Here is a 22,972-nt window from a genome sequence, read left to right as displayed (position 1 = left end):
TCTGGAGAAAAAAGGGTACTTAAACTTTGATATTGAATTAGGAGAAATCCAGCAAATGAGAACTCTTTGGCTAATAATCTGCCTTTAAGAGACTCCCCATAGATTTCCTGAAAACATACAGTAGATTCAGCTGCTTTCCCTCATTCTTGTAGGGGAGGAAAAAAAACCCCATAGCTAGAGTTAGAGATCCCTCTTGTCTTTTTTGTTAGGTTATGTCATATCTGTTTGCTTAGGACATTATTTTCCTTTCATCAGGAAACATGGTTTTCACAGATACACTGCTTACATGGGCACAGGGTCAATCTCTGTGCATTTTCTTCCACCCCCCTATTCACAACAGAAATAAAAGAAAATTGCATAACAACAGAACAGCTTTCACCACTCCTTTTAGGGCTGATCCAATATCAGCATTTCTCTTTCAAGAATAACTCCCACTCTCAACACCACAGAGGTAGAACTGGTCTTTACTCTTCATTAAACATCCAGAGGGCCAGAAAACATGCTGGATTACATTAGGGTAGTGGCCACTGAGCTCAGACAGAAAGAACTCATTCTGCACCATGGTTTCTTTCAGTTCTTGTGGACTCTGAAGGTTGGTTTCCCCAGATGAAGCCTCATATACATCTGCAGAGACAGATTCCTAAGCTTGAGAGGTAGCACAGCTCCACATCCTTCATTTTCACACCTATTTCCTAAAACATTTATTCAGGAGGTCAGTCTTAAATTATTTGTTGCCTTTTTGTAAATCAAGAGCACTCCTGTTCTATGACTATTTGATGACTATGACTATATTCCATGGCAATAAAAAAATTGACCAAAAGGTTTGGTCAACAAGAGTGTGTGAGGAGTCCCAGTGGTTTAGAGAGGGATGGAGCACTCCACCTGTAGACTTTGCATCTTAAGGTTTGCTATAAATTTATGCCCTGTAAAGTGCCTTCTACTCCTTATATGGTGTTTCAGGACATGTCTTATATCCACTTAAACTTTTTCATTGATGTTCATCAAATTTGTAATGGGAAGATTGCACTGAACAGTGACACAATAGTTAAACCAGACCCCTCTGGTTCTTGATGTTTCTTCAAAGACTTCACCCAACACAAATTTGGGAGCACTAGCTGTGATACACAGCAAATGCAATCCACCAGTGGCCAGGCAGAGATAGCCAGCCTCTCTTTCTCAAACAATAGCAGTGGAGTCCCAGCTGTGCCTTCCTTCAGGTGTGTTATTCCAGAGTAGGAATCATCAGTAATAATTGCCTGGTTCAGCTGATTTTACTGTAATCACATCCCATGTCTTCTCTGACCTAACTGGGTGCAACCTTTCAGCAAAGATATGCTGGATCCTTCTTGCAGTATTAATTCTGCAAGCCTTACTGATATTATATTAAATAAAATGGAAATCTGTTAAAAAAACCCATATATTTTGTTTCCATTAATAACAAAGTGTGGAATTCAGTGTTATCTTGATGCATTTGTTGCCAGAACAGTTTCCTTCTAAAGTATAAAAAGCCACTGAAAATCAATGTGTTTCACTGATACAGCACTTATACTAGACAACTTTAAAAACCTTTGCCGTGCTGCTTGTCAGGTGGAGAAAGTGGCTAACTCTGTCCATGCATGCATGGGCACATGCATCAATTTCTGCCTGTAGCTTGTGTCTTGGGCTGCAGCAAACAAGCAGTGCAATTTATGTGAGACACTGGAGAACATATGTATTTTCTTTACTACTTTGCTCCAGGAAAGGATAATTACTATAAGCAAAACCAGATGAAAATCTGAGAATATTTTATGATCCACTTTCATTAAAAAAAAAAACCTCTGTTAGCCTTAGAACAATGGGGCCAAATTCACACTTGGGGTAACATCACTGACATCAGAAGAACACTACAATTAATTTGGCCCATGGGATCTACTTGAAAATATACTGTCACAAGGATGACAGCCAAATTCTGTGGAGAAAATCTTTCTATACGGACTAATTTGGCTTTAAAAAGACAGCACAGCTGTACAAGCAGCAATCCAGTGGGCTAGATCCTCAAGTACAACTCTGCTTACATCTGTACAATAAAACTCAGTTATAACTACCTGAGAATCTAGCCAAGTGCCTTTTCCAGACCAAACAGGAGATCACAGTATAAATATTATTCAGCACGAGAATGAGGCTTATCTGACATTCAGAAAAAACAGAGAAAGATACTGGGAGGTAGAGTTTAAAAGCAACCAGGTACCCAAAGATCTAAACGAAATGCTGATATCCCTTGCTTATCCTTTCTTATCCTGTCTCCTCTCTCTCCCACCAAGGAGTCTCCTGAGCCATCTTAAGCTGCAGGGAGAATAAACAAGAAAATCAGAAGGCTTTTTTGCTGTTTCTGTCGTCATTTATTTAGTTTTAAACAGAAAATTCTCACCTGTTTCAGTGATGACGTTTTAACGAATCTATCAATCATTGCAAACTCCAAACCAGAATCCTACATAAGAGAGACCTATTTGTAATATGTGACCTAAGCTCATACCTAATGAAATTAGTTCTCAGGGAGACAATGCAGGTCTTTCATTGCTGTCTCCATGGAATAGTAGATGATTAAGCTGGACAGGGCCCTGTGGGTCCTCAAATCCAATCCCCTACACCTAGCATCACTTTATCCCTGCGTTGTTCCCTTGTGTGCATTATCTAATCCTTTGCTGACTGATTGCAACCCACCTTACAACTTCTCTTCCATGGGCAAGTTTTCATTCTGTGTTGCCCAAGCAAACTCTTGATCCCCCTTATAGGTCTTCAGTTCCCCTGTAGCAATGATTTTTAGGGTGTTTGGATCCCTGCTGTCTCCTCTTCCCTTAATTATTTTAAGTCTTTCCAACACTGCCTTTTACTTTTCTTGATTCCTCACTCATTTGCTTTGTATATCTCAGTGCTGCAGGTTCTATTTCAACAGCAGACCAGCCAATGCTACATCACACCTCTGCCACCATGTTGGGCTCCTCAGGGCACACTCAGAGTCAAATCTTTGACTTTTTTTTTTTGCCACTGCCACATGCAGCAAATTCCCCAACTTCACTACATCATGACTCAATTCTTTGCTTCCCTTTTTATGGCTAACAGACCCATTACGATTTGGTTTTGTTACCTTTGCACCATTTCTCTCAGGCTGACGTTTCACAGTTCTCACTTTATGCCTCTACTTTCTTACCACAGCACTGCTTTTCTTTGCCACTTGTCCCATACCTCCAGGATCTGAGTTTACTTCTTATACCCAGATTGAGAGGATTACTTAACCGGTTGGACTGAGAGCATTCTCCCCACCACCTCTTCTTCCCCAGGACTCCCCGCAGTGACACCACTGAAATGCATATCTCTAAGACAATTTTTAAAATAAAATTTGACTTAGACTCAGGATCCTGACTCCACATTCAAAACATCTGAGCTTTCCACTCCTCACTGACTGTTATTTTGGCTGCTGGTGACTTAAACTTATGTAGATGACTTAAATGAATTCAGTGTGCTGCATCCATGGACAAATCCATGGACAAATATCCCTGCTGGCTTCAGAAGTATCACAGAAAGCAGTTGCTGCTCCCTTGTGGTCATCAGCATCATCCCTGTTCTGAAAGTTACCATCGCCTAAACTTTGCTTATCTTTACAATCTTCTATATACTGTCTGCCTACAAAGATGCTTTTACCTATGCTCTTGGTTAAGGCAAAGCAAACCAAAGTAATGAAGACTTACTACTGAACTGGCTTAAATCAAACCATGTCTACAGCCTTATATGATGACTTGACAAGACTCAGATTGGAAGATTGTTACAAACAGCAGTTTCTAAAGCAACTGGGCAATCCTGAACTGAATGATTTCTCTCCATCCTTTTCCACTTTCTTTTTTACCACTTGGTAAAGTATTTTCACTGACTACATCTCCTGACAGTACTGTCTACATGACTATGAAGTAGTTTTAAAACTTAGGTAGTCCCTTGATTTTCAAAGAACAGAAAGAGACCAGAACACTTATATTGTATACAATACAGAAATCAAAGCTTAGACGTTATCACACAGCTGACCTCCTTCTGTGCTCACCAGGGATGGCATCATACAGTAAATCTGCAATTATAAAGTGAATGGCAATTTCAAAACCTTTAGAAAAAAAATCTTCTTATATTGGGACCAGCACATAACTGTTGTCAGTGTGCCTTTATTCTTTTGAGGTCCATTGTCCCTTACTATATTCACTACCAAGATATTTCTTCTCCCATCTGTTAAAATCCAGCATGAAAATCAGACAGGGCTCTTGTGTCTGTTTCTCCCTATTTTACTCCTGAAAGCTGGCTTTACTCACTGTTGCCAGTTTTAGTCCTGGAAGGCTAGTATCTCAAGTGACCAAATGGAGACCACCCTCAGGGAAGAATCTGCTTTAGGGACTTGCCTCTCAGTGATCAAACATGCCCAAATTTCCTTCACAGAGCTAGTTCTGAGGAAATACATAATGTTTTATTATCTTATCATTTTCCATTGGGGCTGGAAGAGTTCTGTGGAAAATCTACTGGAGTATCTGTACCTTGAAGCATTTTTCTCTCCTCTGGGAGTTGTTCTTGACCTGTTTCCACAGTATCACTTGTCCCAAACAGAAGACACTCCTTGTTTCCATCAGCTTTCCTTGTTTTGTTTGCCACTGGTTAACATCTAACATTCCTAGTTATGGAAGAACAAGGCATTTCTCTGCTTTTCGGCTCCACACTGTTTTTAGCTTTGAAGTCTTGTGTACTTAAAAAAATCAATAAGCACCATATTAACAAGCAGAGACTAATTACATTTTAACAAACTGGAAGGGCTTAGTTACAAATCTTTGAAAAGATAAATTAATATTTTAAAAAGCTTCCTAATCCAATTGGCATCATTGTAGTAAGACACTGACAAAGCCTGCAAAAAATGGAAATGTTGAAAGAATCTGTTTTCCAGAAATTTTCTTCTATGATTTATAATTAGTCTTCATCATTGTACTGTCTTGTACACAAGGTCTGGTAAACAGAGTACTCGTGAGTTTGACAGGAGTAACGGAGAAGTTCTGAGATGTAGAAATTAAAAGATCACTCAGATGATAACAACACTTAGCTCTTTTGTAGTTCTTCTCATCAGTTCAACTTAGTATTTTACAAATAAATCAGGATCACTATCACAGTCTTACAGGGGGATAAAAATGAGGCAAGGAACACTAATGTTTCTCATCTGCAATTACTTAGCAGAGCAGAGACAGATCAGAACTGCGTCTCTTGCATCCAGTTTAAAGCTCTGGTCCATAGATTAGAGTGGTTTGCTGAGGAATTTTTAAAATATGGGTATTGGAGTGTGCAGTGGGAGTCAGAGAGTTTGTATCAGGACGTTCTGCACACTAGGAAATACCAAAAGTGTAAACAGATGGTCCAGAAACTATGAAAAATATCATGCGTCTTCTGACCACTGTGGCTGAGAGTAGCAGCATCCTTGGTGTTAAGAATTTTGAAAAGCACTCCCACATGAAAGGAGGATCCCCAGCAATGCACAGAACAGTTTCTGTACAGTGCAGAGAGCCAAGTCATCACAAGGTTTGTGTAGTAACAACAAGGGGAGAGTAGGACACACAGAGGATACTCCTGTCAGAGCAAGCTCCAGGAAACACACGGGGGAAGCTATGCTTTTGAAACATCCCCACTGATTTCATCACTTCTGTGCCATTCCAGAACAGCTGCTGGAGAGGTCAACAGATGAGGAACTCGCTTTGGATAAGAGGCTATCTGCAGCACAGCAAAAGCCAGCCTGTGCCAAGAAACATTTACTCACTGTGGTGCCATGGACCATATAGAGTCATATTGGACCCCAATAGGCTTAGCTGTTCCACTTTATGCTGTGCTCTAAACTGGTAAGATAGATCTGCTGCTTGCTGTGCTGGGACTAGAAATGGAACTACTGAAGAAAAGGGCAATGAACATGATGGTACTTTGTACTTCATAGCACGAGAGATCGGTTCTGTGCTCCAGGAACTGGAGGATACATATACCTTGGCGCATTCACATGATACCAGAGTCAGCGCATGTTCACAGCAAATTCTTTGAGACAATTTCAACAGGGGCGTTAGAGATGCAAGCTTCACCCATGACATCTGGCACCATTGCTCCAGGTCACACATATCAACATTTCTCTGTCTGCTACTGCAAGTACTTGACTTACTGGTGAGAATCAACTTTCTAGACTTTCTACAGTGTCCTGCTTTCATGGCTACATCTTCTGGTTCAGCTGGTTTGCCAGAAAGAAACTCATCTGCTGGAGTGACCTACAGGCTATGGCCTTTGTATCTGCAAAGAAGAGGATAGACCTCCATGCCTGCCCTGGAGCCACATCAGTTACACCTGGCAGAACAGCACAGGCAGTTGTCACCATACCACAGCCACTCCCAGCGGTGGCATACCAGCAGTGATGCCCAGTGAGGATATCACAATGTTCAGTGATGCTGGGCATGGTTGTTGCTAGAACGAACAATTTTCAGCATCAGCACTGTTCTCTGTAGATGGTGGCTCAAGCATTACTGCAAACCTGGTGTCATGGCTTAGCCTCAGTCAGCAGCTAAGCTCCACACAGCCGCTTGCTCACTCCCCTTGGTGGGATGGGGAGGGGGAGAATCAGAAGAGGAAAAGTGAGAAAACTTGAGGGCTGAGATAAAGACAGTTTAACAGATAAAGCAAAATCCGCGCGTACAAGCAAAGCAAAACAAGGAATTAATTCACCACTTCCCACTGGCAGGCAGGTGTGCAGCCGTCTCCAGGAAAGCAGGTCTTCATCAAACCTAACAGTTACTTGGGAAGACAAATGCCATCACTCCGAATGTCCCCCCTTCCTGCTTTTTCCTCCAGATTTATACACTGAGCTTGACGTCATACGGTATGCGGTGTCCCCTTATCAGTTTGGGTCAGCTGTCCTGGCTGTGTCCCCTCCCAGCTCCTTGTGCACCTGGCAGAATATGGAAATCTGAAAAAGTCCTTGACTAGCGTAAGCACTAACTCAGCAAAAACTAAAACATCTCTGCATTATCAACGCTGTTTTTAGCACAAATCCAAAACATAGCCCCATACTAGCCACTATGAAGAAAAATAACTCTCCCAGCCAAAACCAGGACACCTGGTTACCCCTGCAGCACAAGCTGTTGAACACGTATACTGAGAAAAATTAATACTTGTTGGCCTTGGCACAGTATCTGGCAGAAGCAACTCTCCAAAAAACATCTATGAAATGTAACAGTGCACCAAGTATCAGGGACATCTGCTATGGCACCCTATCTACCCTGCCTTCTCTTTATAAACAAACTGAAGTAACAAACAGGGTGCAGTATCTGTCTTTGCCTGCTTCACAGTCACTATTTTGATATTAAAGACAAAGTTTTCTACCTAGCTTGTTTAACAACTGCTGTAACACTTGCGCAAAAAAATTCTTTGCGCACAACTGGATGTAGTCTAAGTCTCCAGGTCCACCATGTCTCTAGATCCTGTGCTTCCACTTTACCCTTTTCATTTGATTAGCACGTGATACAAATTGATTTATCACTGCTCCCTTAATGCACTTGTCAGTGATATTCTACATATGTGGAAAGAAACACACTTACCTCTTAGGTAACTGCTGAGCAACCAGTCTGATTCAGACCCCAGAGTCCTGTTCTGATAGTGCTGAATCATTATTTTGTGTGGTCACTTGGGTGGTGGTTTTAGGACCATCCTAACAGGTCTGAAGCTCTGTCTCACTGATGGATATAGTGAGATTCTCATTATCTTGTGACTGGTCTGCAGTGAGCACAAACAACACTGGATGTGAGAGTAGATGAGGGAAACACCTAGATACTTTTTCTGAAGGCACCTGGACGCTTGAATGTTCACCTGCGCCAATACTGGAATGACATCTGCCATTTCTCAGCTGGTGGTGTGGTTTCTTTAAAATTTGGTCCTGATTTGTGTTTTAATTTGAAGAACAATTAAACTTTATGCACAAACAAAAAGCAGATCATATATTGGAGAATATTGGATTGCTAAGCAGGCTAGAAAGTACATAAACACCTTTAATGTAGATTGCTTTTCTTAGATCATTATTTTGTTCCCTTTCTCAGCAGGACAGGGAAATATGTGATGCAATTTCAACCAAACACATTGGGGGGGAGAAAATGGAAATCCTACCTTAAATAAATCCACCCCAATATCTTGGTCCCCTGTGAAAAGCAGCGGCTGCAAAATAGTCCAGAGACATCCGCGTTCAAAGCCCTCTGAAATAAATGCAGTCAGCTCACCTCACACTGACAGGTTGCTCTCATGGCTGCACTAGTTTTAAACCAACAGTATTGACTTCAAAGCAAGATTTAACCTGATCTACACTTGCATGAGTGATAGATCAATCCCATTCAACAGCTTGGGCAGTTCAGATTCGGTTCAGTTTAGAAACTTAGCACCATCAGTAGGAAACTTTTATTTGGAAACAAAAGATTAAAGTCTGCAGGTGATGAGGATACCAGTAAAAGCAGGCAGAGTGTGGCAATGCCTAAAAAGCCAACTGTTACACTTCAAGTCCTGTGCAGCTGCCAGTGTGTTTTCCCCTAGACCCAGAGGACAGAAACTAGCAGAACAGAGGGAACAATATAAAGAGGCAGGAGAAGTGGATGGGCGAACCACCTTGACAAATTAGATAAGTTGAGGAAATGAAGGCTTTCTAAAAGATGAGATGGGATAAAGGTACAGGAAAGGGCAAACAATTCAGATACTCTGACAAACGGATAGCTCTTGCGTCTTCCGATAGCATGAAGTTCAATCAAGATTTTATGTAAGATAACAAGATGCTGGAATTGCACCTTGCCAACAAAATATTAGTGTATTCATACTTACATTTCCACTGGATTAAAATATGACATCTTGAGCATTTCTTATTTATTGAAGGCAGTTCTTCAAAGCCTTCTAAAACAATTACATAGAACTATATCTCCCAAGAGCATGCATGCCTGAAGACGGAGTGTATTCTAGGAAATATGTGATCCTTATGCTAGATGTGCTAATTCCCTAATAAGTACTCCATCAGTTTTTTCCTTAAGCTAGCTAAAACAGCGTCTCCAAGTTCTGATCAATTCTAAATCTATTAAAATTCATGTAAATCTGGAAAAACTCCAGTGAAATTATGCTGACAGAAAAGCCAGTGCCAGACCATAACTAAGCCTCATGGGCAAAATCGAAAAGTCTGAAGTTCCTGGGAGTTTTATTATTGCACCAGTAGAGCAGGGATTTCTCTGCAACTGTTCCCCAAGCCCAGGGAATAGTCAGCCTGTACTTTCTCTAATGTGTAAGGGATGGAAGGAATCAGAAGACAGCATATAATAAATCAACGGACAGTCGCTAAAAAATAGCTGTCCTGTCTCCTCAGTATGAGAGAGAGTAATGTTCTGAGGGCAGGAGGAATTCGGCTTTAGACAGAAAACATTCCCCTAAAGGGGGACAAAAAGTGATCACTCTGCAGCTTAATCAATCTCAGGCCTCTCTTTGAGGGAAATAGTGTGTTCCCTGCACCAGCACATGTAATAACATTTGCTGAAATATAAACTATGGCTGTATAACCCAAGATGGAAGGTCAAAAGTCAACTGAGGATCTGGCCGCAGATGTTCAGCAAGAGAGATCAAAACGCAATACATCACATCTGGTACTCTTCCTCAAAGAACAGGTTGCAGAAATTTCTCAGCGCATCTTCTTTGCAGTAAGTGCACTTACCCTGCATATAACAAAGCTGTACATCACAAATTGCTAGGTTACTCAAAGACAAAGTTCACATTTCCTAATTTCTCTGTCCTGTGCTTGAGTATTTTAGTATTTATAGAGTGAGTTTGCTCTAATCCACAAACACAGCTCCCTTGAACTTCTGCAATGTTTTTGAAGACCATCTATCAAAGTGAAGAATCATATGACACCATTTAGTCCTCCCCCAGCCCTTGATATATGTTTCCTAAAGCCAACATCTGATATTATGGAATGTGTTGTAATCAATTCTTAAAGTTATAGCACCACTGGATTTTTATTAACTTGCACAACAACAACAACAACAACAAAAATCCAACAAAAAATGGGCCCTCATAACCAATCAGCCTTGTTATATCCTGAAAGCTGCTTTAACAAGCAGGGAGTAATATAGTGTAATTAGTACTCTGCCATTTAATTGGTCTGTTCTTAAATCTAATATTGCAGCTGTGGGTTAAGTTTACACCACAGCTTTCAAGAAAACTTGAAAGTGTGGTACATCTGTGCAACAGAAAGCTAAACATCTCTCATCTGATATGTTTACAATGACATTTGATAGTGTGGAATGGTTTGGAGTTAATTCTTAAAGCTACAGAACTGCTTTTCAATGTTGCAAAAATGGGAAAAAGCCTTCAATCTCCTTCAGACAACTCAGCCCACATAAGCCTGACAACAATGCTGCTGCAGGCATTGCAGGGAACCTGTCGGCTTTAACAGTTCCTTCAAGTATCTTTGAGCATTTGTCACTCAGGCAGTAGAAAAGGGCACAAGGACATCTTATCCCTTGGATGACATAATCAATTATATGAAAAAGAAACCACTCAAAAATGTCTGCAACTAGACAAGTAAAATAACCCCTGATATGCATAAAACAGACAAGAATATGTACATTATGAAGCTTATAGTGTACTTAAGTGGCTGAGAAAGGGTCTGTGGAGGGGAGGAGGTATTTTCCCTTTCCCATAACCTGCTGTCAAAAATACATGCTCTGATCAGGCTACTTTTCTTGTTCTTAGCATTAGCCACCTCCTAACGCTTTCTGCCCTTGAAGAAATGCATGGTAGGGCAACTTAGTTAAAGAGGTTACTTTCTGCTCTTTTCTCTGTAGTAGTCCACGCCAATGTCTTGATTTATGCTCTTTAACAGATAAAAGTCAATCTCACTGATGAAGCTCAGCTATATTACCATACTACACTGGAATACATTCAGTTTTTAAACTTTATTATTTCAGTCACAATTAAGACTATCTGAAGCCTCTTCATAAAAAGGGGCCACAACAAAAGCTGTACGTTAGGAACTCGATCAATGGATGCATTCATTCTGCACCAAAAATACCCTAAGAAGGACAGATCTCCTGGGGAGGCAAATCTGTATCAATATTTCCGTCTCTTGAATACAGAATTTTGATACAATAAAATGCAACACCCGAGCTTCCCCTCCTTTCAATTAACTGAGAAACAAAAAAGTTGTCCTTTGAAGGGAAGAAATGCATTCTTATTTTTTCATTTTTGGGTTCACCCCCTCTTTCATAACACCATAATGTTCTCTTCATGGGTGGAAACTTAATCTTCAAGTTCAAGCCTAGTTTCTTCATACAGTTCGGGATGAGATGCCTTGGAATACCGGGAATATTTCAGATGTAGAAAATCACCCAATTCGTCCAGAGCATTCAAAACCTGAAAGACCATTATACTGTGTCAATTCTCTTGGAAAAGGCATGAAGTTCTAGGAACCTCTACTTTACAGCAGAACAAGAAGATCATAAAAGCATCAATTAATGAACATTTAAAAGGCAAATGGGCTTTCATTCTCCTGTAGTGAACATCAATGCAGTCATAGCTGTACAATAGCATCTACAAGAACAAAATTTACTCCTTCAGTAGGTTATGGTTATTAAGCACATTAATTGAGCGCAGATTAAAAAAAACCCACCTTTTTCTAAAAGCACAGGTTGGTAATAATCCAGACAAAAAGTTATCTTTGCTTGTGCAAAAGGGATGTGTAAAAGCAACACTTCAATATTTCCCTATAGGTCCCAAAGCCTAGAGTTGCCACTGCATTCTCTTAGATGGGACTCCGCCCACTGTGCTGATCAGAGCCATCATAAACAGTCTGAATAGTTTCAGATCTTTTTAGTGCATTCCATTATCTTCTTGTATTACTATCACAGGCATGATTAATAATGCATTAATATTGTAATACAATTTGCTGATGTGCCCCCAGCTCTCAGTAGATTCAAAAAGTAGCCAGGGAAATCTATACCATAGAGAAGCAGCTCAGTGTTTTGCAGCATCCGATCCACATTCAAGAGCAGCCACCTTTTGGCATCACAGAAGAAAGCAGCAATTCTGATTTTGAGCCTGCTTCTGTTAAGCCACTAAAATGAGCTCAAGAACAGAAAGGAGTGATTTAGTAATGGTTTATGGAGAGAGACAGCTTCAAGGTCATTAAAGACGTTATTCTTGGGAGCTTGCCCTTTCATGGATCTTTCCTCTTTTTAGTTCCAGGCTAAGGTTCAAAACAAATTTTGCCAAAAGGAAAAGTTTTCATTGTGCTTGTTACCTGTCATTACCCCCTTTTTAGGCACGTTCACAAAGCGTTTGTCCTAAAAACTTTCCATCTGCAAGTAATTAAACTCAGAGCATTTCCATTCTCCCAAACTGTAAAGACATTTAAAGAATGCCACAAGTACTATGGCAATGATCCCACTTTCAAAGGCAAAAATACAGCATGTTCAAGAATGATGGCCGGGGAGTGTACTTTTACTGGTACCAGCAAGCAGTGGTGTGCAGGTAGCAAGAAGCGAGCATGCAATGATGGCCCCAAAATGTAATGGGCTTGACATCTGGGGCTGGGGAGAGAGGAAGAAAGTCAAAGCAGCAACCTCAACTCATCACCTGTTACTAGTTACATAAGCCAAAATCTACACAGTCAAACAGCAAAAGCCGACAATGACGAACACAAGTACGTAGCTATGCCTTGTTCTAAGTAATATTATCTTTATGGTATTATACTTTGTTAATAACTACTGCACTTTTAAGAGCAGCAGGAATTTTACACTGCACACATGTAACACAGATTTTTTTGATGTTGTTTGAAAGGGTTCTACACTTGGTGTGGGAGCTGGTCAGCTGGGCAGGGTTCCGGCATCAAGCTCCACATGAATCTCAGGATGCAAACGGGGAGCCAGGAGCTTTCTGCAGGCACATGTGCTTGTCTACATGAAGGAGTGGCATCTTTAACTCAAATGCCTTCCATGTTCACAGATTTTTTGCTTTGACCATCATACTTGTGCAAAGAGAAGAAAATGAAAGCTGACATTTGCTGTTAAGCCTCCATGTTTCATGCCTCTAAGCCAGCTTATTCTGAGAATGAAAGAACATATATCAAGCCAGGCCAAAAACACCTTTGGCAAGAAAGGGAGACGGAAAATTTCGAAGAGTTTATTTTAAACACTGCGTCGGAATAGAGGTTTTTGATGGAAGTCTCAACATACTCTTAACAGTATTTCTAATATCAGAGAAAGATACAGAACTGAGACAGGCCAGACAGCACCAATTAAACTTCATTAGGCTCAAACAGTTCCAAATACTGTTTGCAATTTCCACCTGTGCCCCCAAGGCTGTCCTGTGTACTTCTACAATTTGAGAAACATGTGGAAATATGGAATGAAAGTAAGGGTATGGAAAACTTGATTTTCAATTACTTCCATGTCGTTTCAGGTTTCCTACTCTGATAGTTTTGACCTAGCATTTAACTTTTGTCTTGCTGTGCTCTTCATGTAGGTCTTTATTAGTGATGACAGTTTTGGTCACTATTAGAAATAGAAGAACATAACAAGTTAACTGTCCCATAATTTATTTAAAAAAATAAAATATATAAGGCTAAAATGCCTTTAAAGATCAAGTGACAAGGCCAGAAAAACAAATGTAAAAATGAATTACTGAGATTCAAAGTAACAGACACACAGCTTCTCCCAACCTCCTTTGCATCTGAAGTTAATTTCAGCAGGACATCTGCTGTGCTTACCGTGTCTAACATCTCCCGTGTATGTGCAGCTGACACACAAAACCGAGCCCTGGATTCTGTGATGGGAGTAGCTGGAAACCCAACCACAACCACCCCGATATTTTTTTCTAACATGCGTCTTGCAAAAGCCCTAGGGAGAGAAGAAGAAAAAAAACAAAAGTAAATTCTCTCCAATTAACTGACCACAGAGAGAAAACATTCAAGTATCATAAAACAATGGCTAAAACCCCTGTCTTCAATTGAAGTGGATGGTAATACTCTCATTGAATTCAATAAGAGCCAGAATTTTACCAGTAGGACTGTGATTCTTTGCTGCTTAACAGCTCATGAAGCCAAGTGGGTGTCAAATACTGGAAGTGTGATGGCAGAGGGAGCACTGTAGAATAGACACGATTCATTTATGTCAATGAAAGGCTTTGATTTCAAATCAAAATCTGTGGGCATTCACAATCCCTAAGCACAGAAGAAGCTGGGCTTCTGGAAGGTATGAGAGCTGGGTTACTGTATGTCAATAGGAATAAAACAATCTGTGTGATGGTTTCTTTGCTCTCACAATTACTCTGCCAGTTTAGGAACCTTTTGTGTGGTACTTACTACAGCTAGAGCACACAGCCACCAAAAGCTACTTGCAAATACTCCCTACAGTTCAATCCTTACATTATATGCTGACTTCTGGTTTGCACATCCGAGTCAGTGCCCAAGTGCTGCTTGATAGGTAGTGAATGGTAAAACATACAAAGATCATTCAAAGATCAGATGGGGAAAAAGAAGATCCATCCGAAAGAATTCATACATCAAAGGCAATATCTCTCTTTTAATGACTACAAATAAAAAAATCCAAATTCAAAATGCTATCAAAAGCAAAGAGAAATTTAAAAAATCCTGAATACTGCAACAGTCAACATTAAGCCTTTGGCCAAATTTAAAATAGAATATAACTAAATGATGAATTCACCTAACAGTGTATGTTTCTCTTGTGAAGCATCTACCACACATAACTACATTTTTCACAGTTAATACCTATGAACTTGAATTGTGTTTGTTTTGCCAACAGTTTTCATTTTCAGTACTTACCCTATCTTACCAGGCATATAAAGGAGTAAGGGGACAACAGGAGAATCATCATTGCCATAAATGATGAAGCCCATTTCATGCAGTCTTCTTCTGAAGTATCTTGTGTTTTTCCCCAGCTGGCGCACTCTTTGGAGCCCTGAAACGAGTCAGTCAGGAGAACAGTCAGTGCAAAGATCGTAACCGGAGCCTAGTAACAGGCAAGAAACAGTGCTGTGGGTAACAGTTCAAAAATGTTTGGCTGAAATGTATATGTTACTATTTGATTCGGAAGAAAAACTTGGAATGAGCTATATTGCTGTACTTGTGAGGTGCCTTCCCACTGGCAGAACCAGTATGTCTTTGAGGGATAGATAGGTGAACAATTCCCTTTACTGTATTGCATTGAATAAAGCCTACTGAATGACATGCACCTATTGAGAAGTAGTTATGTGTCTCTCCGGGTAGAGGACGTGTAAATGGAGTATTTTCTTTCACAACATAATTCACTATAAAAGGAACCAACCAATGTCTACAGATGTTGATACAGATGTCCGTATATGCATATCTTTTCTCATTAACAAAGTTCCACAAGGTCCTCTCATATCTGAGCTAGTTCTGTGCATGCATGCTTGGTTGGTGGCTTTTTTTTTTTCTTTTACTATTCTGCAACTGTAATAAAGCTTAAAGTAGAAAATACTGCAGTTTGGGTCAGCTCAAACCGCTGCTTTTGTAGCAATATTTTAGACAGAGGAAGAACAAGTGATAAACTTTGTTATTACACAGATGATCTGCAGTTTGTTACCAACATTCAGCACAACTCCAGTTAGTCTAATATACCTCTACATATGTAATCCTTTGCTGAATTCTGCTCAGTTTCCCTGTCCTCTTATCTTGCTACCATTACTTCAATACCGTATCTGACAACAGACTTTAGTCATTCGAGACTTTCAGACACAAGTTTTATTCTCTGCATTGTCCTCAGTCACAAATCCACTGATGTGTCACCCCAGCAAAGCTGACAGGAGAGTTGAAAACAATTATTTTTAATAAAGGAAGAAGACAAAAAACAGCAGAGAAAAAAATGTGCTTGAAAAGCCATCTCAGCCTTTTCTTTTTCAGTGTCACTAAGGAGGCGGTTTCTGACAAGTGCAGTTGCTTCCCTGCCCATTGCATACAAAAGAGCCACACTCAGCATTACTGTAAGTAGGAGATATCACATGTCCTTTCCCCACCCCACCTGCATTATATTTCATCAGCAAAATGATATATGCGCTGCCCTTCCAATGCTGTAAGGTGCTGATGGGGATGGTGCCACCTACCCCGTATCCACATGCTGCTCTTTCCCACCAACTCCCCAGTACCAGCCCTAGGTTCACACAGCCACAAAATGAGTCAAGCCATCACCAGGCAGAAAACTGCCAAACCAATGTCAAACAGAGATTCTCTAAACCTAATCACTGTGCAACTGTTTGTGCCTGCCCAGCAGAGGTGGTGGGAATCAAAGAATCATAGAATTGTTTAGGTTGGAAAAGACCTTTAAGAGCATCAAGTCCAACTGTTAATGTAGCTCTGCCAAGGCCACCACTAAACCGTGTCCCTAAGCACCACATCTACATGTCTTTTAAATACCTCCAGGGATGGTGACTCAACCACTTCCCTGGGCAGCCTGTTCCAGTGCTTGAAAACCCTTTCAGTGAAGAAATTTTTCCTAATGTCCAACCTAAACTTCCCCTGGCGCAGCTTGAGGCCATTTTCTCTCATCCTATCGCTTGTTACTTGGGAGAAGAGACCAACGCACGCCTCACTACAACCTCCTTTCAGGTAGTTGTAGAGCGTGATAAGGTCTCCCCTCAGCCTCCTCTTCTCCAGACTAAACAACCCGAGTTCTCTCAGCTGCTCCTCATAAGACTTGTTCTCTAGCCCTTTACTACATTCGTTGCCCTTCTCTGCAGATGCTCCAGCAACTCTTTCTTGTCTTGTAGTGAGGGGCCCAAAACTGAACACAGTATTCAAGGAGTAGCCTCACCACTGCCGAGTACAGGGGCACCATCACTCCCCTGATTCTGCTCACCACACTATTCCTGATACAAGCCAGGATGCCATTGGCTTTCTTGGCCACCTGGGCACACTGCTGGCTCATATTCAGCTGCTGTCAACCAACACCCCCAGGTCCTTTTCCACCAGGCAGCCTTCCAGCCCCTCCTCCCAAGCCTGTAGTGTTGCATGGGGTTGTTGTGACCAAAGTGCAGGACCCAGCACTTAGCCTTGTTGAATCTCATACAATTGACCTCAGCCCATCGATCCAGCCTGTCCAGGTCCCTCTGCAGAGCCTTCCTGCCCTCGAGCAGATCGACATGCCCACCCAACTTGGCGTCATCTGCAAACTTACTGAGGGTACACTGGATCCCCTCATCCAGATCATTCATAAAGATACTAAACAAGACTGGCCCCAAAACAGAGTCCTGGGGAACACTACTTGTGACCTACTACCAATTGGATTTAACTCCATTCACCACAACTTTTTGGGCCTGGCCATCCAGCCATTTTTTTACCCAGCAAAGAGTACACGTGAAGGCACATGTGGCAAGACTGGGATTTAGCAGGACACACCTTAACTACACACTTAACTTTCATTTTCCTGCTGTTCGTATGCCCATACTTCCAATATTGCTTACATTATGTCAGCAGACATGAACATTGAAACCTCCATTACAACTAATTTCCTCTTTCTCTCTTTGCTAGAGACCAGTTAGGAATTCGTAGCTGCTACGTACCACCTTTGGCATGTTTGTCCTCAGACCATTTTCTGCCCCACTGCCTGCTGTGGCTTTTCTCCCTATTCCCTCTTGGCTAAGGTGGGGATCACCTCACCTACGTAAACCTCTTTTCCATTAATAATTTCTGAGTGCGCGTAGATTTGAACAAGATCTATTGCTTCATCTATTCTGTATCTTCCTGCATCAAGGCTCTGTCCATGTTCTGGCTGGGAAATTTATACGGAAACTGGGACTTGCTTCACAGTGATCAGTGTTTCGCTGAACAAATTAAAAGATCTCATAAAACCAGTGCATTTGTAACTTTATGCACAAAACTGCCCACACAGACAACCTGTTAGTTACAGTTTCAGTAATTCAGCTTAAAGCATTCAGTGGAAGAGATCTGCTGGGTTAGAAAAGGCCACAAATAGTTTAACCATCTCTCTAATGCTGCTAAAACAAAAACAGCTGTGCCAGAGCAAGGAAAACAAATGAAACACAAAAGCATCCTACTACAAAGCTTTTCAGTCACTAATAAAAACAATAGTCTGTGGTATTTCCAAAAATATTTTTGGTGTAGTAGATCTCAAAGAACCAGGAGGAAATATTGAGGAGGAGAAATGGGGGCACGGGAGATGTCAAGGAAAGGGAGTTAGAGAAGAACTGAAGAATAATGTGTCTGAAGTCTAAAGAGAGACTTTTCCCCTTGTTAGAATTTGTGAAGTTGTTATTAGCACCTCCTGAGTGCCCAAATTACGAGGAGGGTTGGTGAGTAACCTGAACTGGGGGCTCAAAACCACTGCTGCTTCTTGCTGTCTAAGCAGGCCCTGAGCTAGTTTCCAAACTCTCAGTCTACAGCATTTGAAACTACTATATTTTCAATTAGGGAAATTTTCATAAATGCAGATGTTCTTGGCGACTGCAGTTTAAGGCTTGCTGCCTTCTCCTTTCTATTCAGCTTTTTACCACAAAGCTGAAAACAAAGTGTCAGCCATGCAACATTCCAGGCCATTCACTATTTATCAAATCATATGCACATGGCTCAGAGTTGATCAGTTTGTCTCTAACCTGTTTCAGGTACCAGAAATTCAGACTTCAAAGCAAGAGTGGGAATCCAGCAAAGTAAACATTAGAGCTGAAAGAGGAGTTTTGGGTAACACCCCCAAAAGGCAAACACCTCTTTTCCAATCTTCCCTTGCTCCTATATCCCCAACCAGTTTGTCATGGGATGGATCCCCTTTCGAGAGTCCCTATGGAACTTGTTTCAAGCTAGCCAGTGCTGATGCAAAAGAGCCACTTTAATGTTTTAGCAACATGCCAGAATAGTAATTTCATTTGCAAGGACGCATTAAAGAGGCAAATAAAAGATCAGAGTGCTCACACATATCTGGAGGGAAAAAAAGCACATTAGGAGACAATTGCTACGCACACTGTATTTGTGGGTGGGTGGCTGGAACCTATTTCTTTACCAAGTGTCAACACTTTCCTTTCTCATGTTAAGTTTTGTGGTCAAAGACCACATACACACATCATACACACAGCCATCTTATATGCTGTCCTGATAAGACCAATAAAAACCTTGACTTCTGTAACTGTATTTCAATTCTCTTTTTCATTCCTTTAGGGCACCCTCCAATGTCAGACAAGGAGGCAGATCTGAGCAAAATGTTTATTTTGGTCTCACTGGCCCAATTTTTCCCCCACACTGCAGATTAAATCAGTGTAAGAGTAATGAATTCTGTTTAGAATCAGATCTTAGTCCAAATTCACTGTGGTATGTTTAACCAAAGACACCACATTTAAAACTATTTTCTTTGCTTCTTGAGGCTGTAATCTTGCACTCTTTATTACTTATTGAGTGAAAATCTGCAGAGTCAGATCCTTGAGCTAAAATGATATAGCTGCACCTGAGTGTAAGAATTTCCCTGTACACCACTAATTAAAGGATCAGGTCCTCAGACAGTAAATATATTTGTTCAAAAATTCTTAGTTTGCAAAATTCTTGTGGATTTACAGTCTATGCAGATAGCTTATAGCACAGCATGCAGGATATCCAGATAGTTATATTCCATAAAACATGTGAACCACAACACAGCATATGCTTGGTGAACACAGCCTGGACAGGGAAAACTGACCCTCAGCTAACTAAAATTAAGCCCATTAATGCTCCAGACTAGAAGGGACAGAAAGAGATAAAACTGAACAATAAAGGATTCTTATATTTCACAAGTTATCTTCATGCTGCTTGGAACGTATAGTGATACACAGCCAGCTTACCAGGATTTTGTTGAAATATAGGATTAATTACCTGGATGGTAGAACAAAAACAGATTTACTGCATCTGCAATCCACCGGCTGCTGGTGAATTTAGAGTTTGCATTTGCTGCACCTCTTTATAGATATTTGGTTTGCTGGAAAGTGCTAAGATGTTGGCAATTCTGGGACAAATGCTGATTGTATTTTTATTTGACATGCATTATTGCATATTGCCAGTTTTAGCTCATTAATTTCTGCAGGCTTTTAGAAGGCTTTATAGCTCAGAATTAATATGGTTTAGTTTAAGGAAAAATACAAAGAGGAGGCAAGAGAGAGAAAAGATAAAAGATAGCGGCTTGCTCATAATGTCTTTGAAGCAACAAGGTTTTTAAGAGAGCCACTTGGAGTAGCAGACTTGGTAGATGCTTTGTCACACATCAGGCTATGGCTTTAAACCTACTTTCAGTTAGGAGCTGCTCTGGAGTTTGACAGCAGGAAGGCACCCTGACTATGCATCTGAGGGCCTGATTGCAGGCGAGTGTTACCTTTGCTATTTATGCCCACTGAGGACCTTATCCTGGCAGTGAAAGAGGTAGTTTCCTGCACAAACATTCTACCTTTGAACTCTTCCTGTAGGCTTCTACCCTTGGAAATTCTGACTCACTACATTGAAAACAGGAATAAGCAACCTGTAACCTTTCATATCAAGATCTCAGATGTATTTTAATTGAAGGAGAGCTACTTTTCCTGAGCTATTTTTCCCGAACCCCTTCCAGGAAAGGTACTTTTTTTTTGGCATGCAGTGGACTCTTTAAGACATGAATCCACCTGCTTTAATCTTCTCCAGCTGTTGTTCCATAGGGTCTTTCTAGATAATTAGTTACATAATCAAACTTTTACATACTGGTGTCAGTATGTCTCTTCAATCTGTGCTCCTTGGATGGAGAACTCTACTAACAACTAGATAGTAAAAAGCAAACTTTCATAGGCTGAAAAAAATTTGGAAAACAATAGCTCTTCCCCACTAAACTGTTGCAGATGGACAGATTTTCTTTTTTTGCCTCTGGTTCTGCTATAAGAGTAACACACATGTACATCCATGTGTATTAAATCACAAATAGAATGCTATAAAACTAGGATGCCTAATGGAAATATGTTCTCAGATAAAAAAAGTCTTTATCAAAAAATAACTTTGCTATGAACTGGGGAGAAGTGAAGACATTTTCTTCTCCATTCTAATGCCAACTAGAAACCTAGTAATTTCAACTTAATTCAGCTGCTAAATAAGCCCTTAAGGACTTATTTACTCAGCCCAATTTTAACTGTGAACTGCTGCAAAACACTTTCCAGAGCAGATTAAGGGAAGAAAAAGTGGCAATTTCAGCTGAAGCAGAAAGGAGAGAAATTGTACAAATTCTGTAATTTTTACTTTATTTCTCAAATGAGTCAGCTATACCTACCCAACAACTTATCTATATTCAGATATACAATGTAAGCATTCAGTTTCCCACACAAAAGTGGGGACTGAGCAGCCAGCCTTGGCTGAGTCTTATTTACTCCCAGCACAGGTGATTAATCACAAAGCACGTCAGTCCCCCTGCTGAAAGCCAGCCAGTGCACAATGTGCTCCATCTGTATCACATTAGGTGTTTCTGAAATGCCAGTGATCTAAACGCCATTAGAAAAAGCACTTCTCTCCTTTGTCCTCCTCAGGCTGATAACAGTACTGAATTCCTTGGGCAGAGGCAAGCAGCATCTGGAAGAGAGAAGGGATCCTCATGCTCTATATCCCAGCAGCAAAGACACCCTTAAAGGGTGACTGTATCATGGAGCTGCGTGTTGCTGTCCCTGGGCAAAGTGTAGCTTGCTTTGCTGGGGGGCAGGCTATGAGTCACATCCAAGTCTGATCACATCCCTCCTCAGCCTGCAGTTAACACTTTTTTTGTGAATCCAGGGGACACCTGCCCATGGATAGGGTCTGCTAGAGGACTACAGCACTGGTTTAAATTTGAATATGGAAAAAGTGACTTCATATTAAGCAGAATTTGGTCAATCCTCAGAGTTCTTGCAAATCACTGCAAACACTGTTACTCCAAAGCCCAAGCTTGTTCAGATCAACTGATCCTCCATGGATATATATATTTGGCTTCCTTTAGGAGGTGGACTGTATGGCAGGTGGCTCTACTGGAACAGTGTGTCTCACTCATTTTGAGTAAAGATGGCAGAATTTAGCTCTATTTCATCATCCACTGCTGGGAGAACATCCGTGATGTTCAGCTCAGACAAATAATAATCATGGCAGCGTATTATCAACATTAGCATCTTCACCATCATACTGATTGGGAGCCCTAAGCATGGAGCCAATGCTGTGCAAACAGGGAATAAATTTTCTTCAGCACTTTAAATGTAAGCACACACTTATTTGGAATAGTAACTTACTTAATTTTAAGCCAGGGTTCAAGCATTCTGCTTGATGAGGACCCGAGACAAGCAATCATCTCAGAATGAAGCAGCAAAACACGAATTTGAGAGGGAACAGTGAAAAGCCATACTTTAGTATGACTAGTTCTGTAAGCTGCTTTGAGCAGGTTCAAGGGGTCCATCGTTAAGTAGCTTGCAATATTAAAGCTTAGAGCTATAGTTTCACGATCAGTTCAGTCTGGTACAGATTTATTTTGCTGTGAAAGGGGATTGTTCCTCTCTGCTCCAGCTGCTTGAGTCCTGGCACTGGGATTCATGTGGCCTCATGGCAGATAGGCTCATGGAACCAGTTTGGCTGTAGACTAACCATTTGTGGGATGGTCGGTTATTTCTCAGCTAGATCAGTTCTCTGTTCAGTTCATTGCATGGCTGCATGAACACAAACGCTGGCATGAGGAAAAGGGGCACCAATAAGGGGATAGGCAGGGGGTGAAAAGCCGCCCTCCTTGGCACCAACACTGGTTTATGCCAGGTTGTAGTGATGTGAAACCAAGGTTTGTGGATTTACAGAGGGCCCTGACAGGCAAAGCTAATGTTTTCAAAAGATTACTGAGCACAGATAGCAGTGGAAAATGTTGGAGACTGAGCAGTTTAAGAAGTTGGTCCTCCAGTTATACAAAAA

General features: G+C 41.0%; 1 protein-coding gene across 8 annotated transcripts in view; it reads right to left on the bottom strand.

Annotated features, from left to right (window-relative positions):
- The window catches only part of SPTLC3 (serine palmitoyltransferase long chain base subunit 3), a 114,981-nt gene that overhangs the window by 14,489 nt on the left and 77,520 nt on the right, over positions 1 to 22,972 (bottom strand). For 2 of the 8 annotated variants that reach the window (XM_075088239.1, XM_075088240.1), the window contains exons 8-10: positions 14,879 to 15,014; positions 13,805 to 13,934; positions 8,403 to 11,451 (exon numbers count right to left, since the gene is read on the bottom strand). In XM_075088239.1, coding sequence (XP_074944340.1) covers positions 11,338 to 11,451; positions 13,805 to 13,934; positions 14,879 to 15,014 — 380 coding nt within the window. In that variant the 3' untranslated portion in view covers positions 8,403 to 11,337. Of the gene's footprint in view, positions 1 to 8,402; positions 11,452 to 13,804; positions 13,935 to 14,878; positions 15,015 to 22,972 lie in introns of those variants that run through there. The other 6 variants (XR_012659754.1, XR_012659755.1, XM_075088234.1 and 3 more) reach the window with 4 other exon arrangements.

This window comes from Phalacrocorax aristotelis, chromosome 3 (assembly GCF_949628215.1).
Source record: "Phalacrocorax aristotelis chromosome 3, bGulAri2.1, whole genome shotgun sequence".
NCBI lineage: Eukaryota > Metazoa > Chordata > Aves > Suliformes > Phalacrocoracidae > Phalacrocorax > Phalacrocorax aristotelis.
This window is presented reverse-complemented; position numbering and strand designations above follow the sequence as displayed.